Source organism: Seriola lalandi, unplaced genomic scaffold (assembly GCF_002814215.2).
Source record: "Seriola lalandi dorsalis isolate HSWRI2012SDOR001 ecotype SW California unplaced genomic scaffold, Sedor1 jcf7180002054682, whole genome shotgun sequence".
Lineage (NCBI taxonomy): Eukaryota > Metazoa > Chordata > Actinopteri > Carangiformes > Carangidae > Seriola > Seriola lalandi.
Window position 1 is genome coordinate 2,188,620 of NW_019525235.1, and position 6,582 is coordinate 2,195,201.

The 6,582-nt window shown below is 39.8% G+C and overlaps 1 protein-coding gene across 3 annotated transcripts in view; it reads left to right on the top strand.

Moving 5' to 3' along the window:
• tln2b (talin 2b) overlaps nucleotides 1-6,281 on the top strand; it is an 80,481-nt gene extending 74,200 nt beyond the window's left edge. For all 3 annotated transcript variants that reach the window (XM_087178312.1, XM_087178311.1, XM_087178313.1), the window contains exons 53-57: nucleotides 2,038-2,163; nucleotides 2,259-2,321; nucleotides 2,428-2,610; nucleotides 2,694-2,819; nucleotides 3,965-6,281. In XM_087178312.1, the coding sequence (XP_087034438.1) occupies nucleotides 2,038-2,163; nucleotides 2,259-2,321; nucleotides 2,428-2,610; nucleotides 2,694-2,819; nucleotides 3,965-4,093 (627 nt within the window). In that variant the 3' untranslated portion in view covers nucleotides 4,094-6,281. The remainder of the gene's footprint in view (nucleotides 1-2,037; nucleotides 2,164-2,258; nucleotides 2,322-2,427; nucleotides 2,611-2,693; nucleotides 2,820-3,964) is intronic.
• Nucleotides 6,282-6,582: the final 301 nt, after the last annotated feature.

The window sequence follows — 6,582 nt, forward strand, 5'->3', positions numbered from 1 at the left end:
GCAGTGTTCCTCATTTCTAAACCAAACTCAGGGAGGCTTTTTCAGCCTGTTATTCATCTCCCCCATGCCGTGGTGTTGCCTAAAAAACAAACCAACTTTACCACATAAAATGCAGAGACAATAGGCAAAAAGATGGGAGATGGTAGTGATAGTGCCTTTGGAAAGTGAAATTATTATTACATTGTTCTGTATGCAATATAGGACTGTGTGTGTGTGTGGTGTGCTACTGCATGATGATTGTGTTGTTTGTTTATCTGTCTCTGGAGACTGAATAGTTGGATCCTAGTGCTCCTCCTTGTGTGCCTGTAGTGCTTTCCCCCTTTTCTAACCCCGTTCCTGTACACAGTGATTGTCACTTCCACCCTCTGTTTGATGTGAGGGATTGCATATTTAGGTTACCCCAGTTTTAATAAAGACCATATAATGCTCTGTCTCATAGTATAATTCCACAGCTACAGACTGCGTTTATGAAAAGGGGATTAGAGAGTGAAAGGCTTTTCCTCTTTTAGATGTCAGTGTCTCCCTCTAGTGATGTAACAGGAAGCAACTCCACCAAATAGCATTTAAAGGGGGGGTACCACTTAACTTTCAACTATGCCCTACTACCAATCCGGTTTTGCCCACCCCTAATTTGTGTTCAGATGTAGAAATAAAAATTAAATCTAAAAAAAATGATTTTACCACAAAGGGCTGTGTCTTAAAGCTTTTGCAAGTTTTGCAGTCCACAAAATGTCTCTCACACAAAAACAGAGAAGCAATTTATACGATTTTTAATTCAAAAGTAAATTTTATTCTGAGACAGAGTTGATGAAGAGCTACTGATACAGCTTCAGGTAGCCGCCATATAATCTATCAGATTGTGTAGGTGTATCAAACATTTATTTATCTGTCTAGAGCAGCTTGGATTCTCCTTCTCCCTTCATCCCTCCCACCCTGTAAGGAGAGGGTGGTGGTTCTTCTGCTCCCAGCATGCTTCCCTGCCCTGCGCCCCTCCCCTCCTTCCCCCACCCCCCTCTGAGTCGTTGTAGACCTGGAAGCCTTCTCTGCAGGGCTCTGTCTGATATGTTTGATATATTAGGTTGTTATTCAGTCCAACTATATATCAAACATATTCCTACAGTGTCCCGCCCTGTCTCCAGCCACGTGTGCCTTATGTGTTTATGGAGGTCTATCAAATGCTGTTGACTCCTGAGGCAGAGATGGCCAATTGTTAACTGACCCCTGAACTCATATACTCTGATCTTCATACTGGTATTTAGTTCAGGTTTGGGAAACGGGGAATTGATTTAGATCCCACTCTGTTGTCACTGAAAATTTTTGCTTTTTGATTATGTACGGATAAACTTGAACACTTTTCTGGGGATTGGGTTATTTTTTAAGAAACTATGAGGGAGATTCTGTAATCAAAAACTAGCATTTAGTGTTTTTTTTATTTTATTTTATTTTGAATTATTTTTGTAGTCGTAATATGAATAAATTCTACTAATTTTAGGTCAATAAATGAATAGAGAAATAAATGATTTCTAGAGAAAATAATATTTAGACCTTCATGTTTGGAAATTTCAGACAACATAAGCAAATTGTTACAGACAATCTTTTCTATAGTGTTGTCTAAATTCTCATGATATACTGGTGCTGACGGTAACCGTGATATTTTTAAAAAAATGTAGTATTGATGTTGTGTTAATAATGCACCTATGATAACATTGTGATGGCACACGGTAGGCCTTGTGGATCCTGTCATCTGGTTGACTTTATGTGTGCTCTTGTACAGTTTTGGTTACAGACTCTCTCTTCCCGTCGCTATACTCGTATTTGAGTCTAATTCATTTGCCAGAAAAGAGACAATACACACAATAAGTAAAGTTAAAGATGAATATGACTAATAGTATTGTTATTCCTTCTCCTGCGCCCAAATTTCTGCAGATACCACGATAATATCATTATTGTGAATTGTTTTGGCCACGATAATCATGTAGCGCAAATCTGACATCGACAATCGTGGCGGCCCTTGCTGACATGTGGTCTTCCTTCCAGCAGGCAGATGAGACACTGGATTTTGAGGAGCAGATCTTAGAGGCCGCAAAGTCCATCGCTGCAGCAACTAGTGCTCTTGTTAAATCTGCATCGGCAGCTCAGAGAGAACTAGTGGCACAAGGAAAGGTCAGTCTACACATTCACTCAGACACAATACAAAACACAATATCTAATAATGTGATCAAATATTTTTAAAAAAATTTCCTCAAACCATGCCTCAGGTGGGATCCAATCTCGCCAATGCAGTGGATGACGGCCAGTGGTCACAGGGTCTTATATCAGCGGTAAGTTTCAATGAACATTTACTCTTATAAACTTGCTACGTGTTAACCCAGATTAAAACAATATATCAAACAAAATGAGCACATGTGAATTTGTTGCTTGCTGTAGGCGCGTATGGTAGCAGCAGCCACCAGTAACCTGTGTGAGGCGGCTAACGCCTCAGTTCAGGGTCACGCCAGCGAGGAGAAGCTCATCTCTTCAGCCAAACAGGTCGCGGCTTCCACAGCTCAGCTGCTGGTGGCCTGCAAGGTGAAGGCAGACCAGGATTCTGAAGCCATGAGGAGACTACAGGTAAAACTGACCAACAGTCTCAATGTATCCATGTGTGTACGTGGATTGTGTGCGTGCTAACTTTGAGATTATCTGTTCGAAAGGCTGCCGGCAATGCGGTGAAGCGAGCGTCAGACAACCTGGTGAAGGCGGCTCAGAAAGCAGCGTTTGACAAGAATGAAGATGATAGTGTGGTGGTAAAGACCAAATTTGTTGGAGGCATAGCTCAGGTGAGACAAAATCCTGACAGATCTTTATGAGAGACCTGCAACAAAAATGATCCCTATTGTGTGGTTTGCCCTTTTCACTGAACGTTTGCACCTCTCCCTGATCTGCCAAAATGCCACAGCGCTTTTTATGAAATTGTGATGAGCTGCTGTGGATAAACAGCTCATCAGCTTCATTTCAAAGATGTTTACCAGGTTTACCAGACACCCACAGTTGCAAAACATCACATCTCTTGAAGACTTTTAGCATCTTTCTGTAACAGCAGATAACTTGCTTCCTTTTCATCTTTGGAAAGATTGGACAGTAATTGATGTGAGTGTGTCCCACCCACCCCCAGGGTGCTACAGGAAGCTTTAGTTTTCATCTTGATTGATTAAGTTTCGGTCTCAGTCAGTGGTTCACCCCTTCAGGGCTTTAGCTTGTCACTTTCTCTGTCTGACCAGTGAGACTTGCTGTCTCGTACATGTCTGATCACTGTTACACAGAGGGAGCTGTGGACAACATTGTTTCTTTAAACACTTTATACTCTTAGACCAAACAATAAATCTATTATTAGATTTTTTTCTAGGGAAATTCTTTATTTTTTCAAAACTATTATAGCCTAATCCGAACTATTCTTACTGCTGTTATTCATTTTTATAATAATAACAATATGAATATTTCTGTATTGAAATATGTATGTACATATACCAATATCTATTGTAAATATGAACCACACAGAAAAGGCCTAGTAGGCCTATATTTTGTGCAAAAATCACAGAAAAGACATGAAACATTTTGGTTGTTTTGGCACTACACTCCCGAACACTCATGTTTGTGTCATCTTCTTTAATTCACGTGTGCTTACATCCATATGGGGTGGAAATGGCAGCCCTATTTTTACACTGCCCCCCAAATTCAGAAGCTTTTCACATTTAATCTCGTCTTTTAAGCAACTGAAATGTTTAAATCATTCTTGCTGTATACTGTAAGACACTCTTTCTCAGTGGATAGTGCTTTTTGGTGCATTTTCTTCCATACTATGAGTTAACAGGCTGTATTGTGTGAGCTGAGCACAGCGCAGGTTCTTCATTTCAAGCTATCCACATGAATGGGATTAGGATGAGTGAAAGGCACATTTTCTGTCATCTGTTCCCGTCCTCCTCAGATCATTGCAGCTCAGGAGGAGATGCTGAGGAAGGAGCGGGAGCTGGAGGAAGCCCGCAAGAAGCTGGCTCAGATCCGACAGCAGCAGTACAAGTTCCTGCCCAGCGAGTTGAGGGAGGATGAGGGCTGATTGGCTGAGCGGGGAGGATGTGTGCTGCGCTGATGAGACCCTCTTGTCATGGGATGATGTTGCCGATGGCTGCTTTACTCTCATATAACCGAGGAATATACAGCACTTGAAACAGGCCTGTTTGGTGAGAAAAAACAAGTGCCTGTGCTCTGTAGTGTATTTGTATGTGTGTATGTGTGTGCATCACGTGCGTATGTATTTGTCAGTGAATGACATTGACATTCAATAAGGAGAAAGCTGTTACAGTTGTCAATATAAGCAAGTCGAGACAGTATGATAAAGTTGTATGATAAATGTATCATTGCTTTGTGGGTGTTACTGCATCATGAGCATTACTGACTGTTACAATCATGAAATGAAGATGTTATGAATGCAGAAATCCTCTATAATCTTTGAATGTTCTATACTTGTTGAAGGTTCAGAGCAAATAGGAATGAACTGATGATATCTCTGCAACTGGCAGAACAAACCTAAGGGTCCATAGCTTCTATTCTATATGTAAAAAACCTCAAATGGTTTAGAAAAAGGCAGGAGGGGAGGGGGGGTACCTCATTTCACCACTGGCTTGCATGCACCATAATGTCTATACATATCAACGAAGCTACTAACCAATAGAGTAGTATAGAGTGAAAAGGCACTTGTATTTTACTAATAAAAATGTGAAATTAGGGTTTGCTGTTAACCTAGTAAACCTTTGGAAATCAAGGATTCTGATTAAACTAACTTGTTCAGCGTCACACCAAACAATGAGGGGTTGTGATTGGTTTAAATGACAAGTAAAAAGACAAAACAAAAAAACAGAGCACTGGCCAACAATAGCTATAAATATATTTATTCTTGACTAATTTTTCTAAAGAGCAAGTAGTTCTTTAAGATGCGGACAGTTGTAATCTGTGTTCTTTATCAGAATTTGGACTGTATGTGACCAAATATGTCATGCTCCTCTTACATCATGCCACTTCCTGTAACCCCCGCATACACAGAGCTGTGTAAGGAATATATGTTTACATTATTTGTCATTGTTTGTTCTCCCTTGTCTTCATGTTTTAATTCCTCTCCCATTACCACTGTCCAGGTTTGGTTTCGGTGCCCGCTGTACTGTACACTTGCACATACACATACACACACAAACACACTCACATACAGTTATTTTCCACTAGTCACTGCCCTGTCCTGGTAAAGGCATTTTCACTTTAGACTGAGTGTCTATAGCAATACATTACGCAGAAGATAATAATAATAATGAAAGCCTGTGCTGTTATTGGATGGAAGATTGGATGTGTGCAATGATATTTGGCTTTGGGCTCTTGAATGGAACAAGCAGACATTCTGCACTGAAGTTGCTCATAAACCTACGCACTGAAGAAGGCAATTTAAAGCTTCCATTATATTTAATGTGGGACATTCTCCTAACAAACTAGAAGGAAATGGCTTCGAGCTCTGATTGAGGAAACTGATTCAATGATTTTTTTTTTTTTTTTCATTTCTTGAGTATATTAATGTATAATATATTGGAAATTTTAAGCAGTTCATCTCAGTCTATCCATGCCAGTGTCTGGTCTGCATTGTGTACTAGTGCCTTACTTGAGTCTGCCCTGTGAGCAGCTGAAGATCAGGCTGGGTGGGAGCCTGAGCCTTTTCCTCTCTGGATCAGAACATTATGCCAGTCTAATGCCCATCGGGGTCTTAATAAACTGACACCTAGTCCTTTGCCATACAGTACAATGCCTTGGCTGGTGACCTACCTGCCTACAACGTTATAATGCTGATATAAAAGGGCATCTGTGGATACCTTAGGATTAAGAGACCATATCGGAAGACTAACACTAGACTGCATTCCATGAGCATGTGGCAATTTGTGTTTGAAGTCAAGAAATTGTTGAAATTCATTACGCCAAGTCCCTCTTAAATGTCGGACCGAATAACTTCCTTGTTTCATTGTCTAATCACTATTAAAAAAAAATTAGTTTTTATCAGTAAATGTCAGAATTACCCTGAAATATATTGTCTTACTGATTTGTCTAAGTATTAACGGAAATAGAAAAAGTTACTAGCTCTGTTATGAATCGGTGTTGTGCTTTCTTTAACAGACTGCATTAGTTTTATGATTTGATGCTGTATGTATAATATTTATCTGGTCACAAAAGTATTTTTTGTATTCACAAAAAAATAAAAGAGTTTCAAACAACCAGTACAATTAGGATCATTTTTATTTCGTATCAATGCATGTAGTTGTAGTGTAATAGGAAAAAAAGAAAGAAAAAAAAAAGGTCATGCTACATTCTTTCCAGCAGATGTCAGTATTATCCTTCATAGTTCAGTCAGTGGGGTCAGTGGATGTTTGGAGAAATATGTTCTAGTGGAGGGTTTGGCAAAGTTAGCCAGACCAAATATGGACATAGTGGATGTGTTTTTTTTCCCCTCTTACTTCACAGACCAGACCTTGAAGTATGCAGAGATTCCCATTTAGATGTTTTGGTCAAGAATGA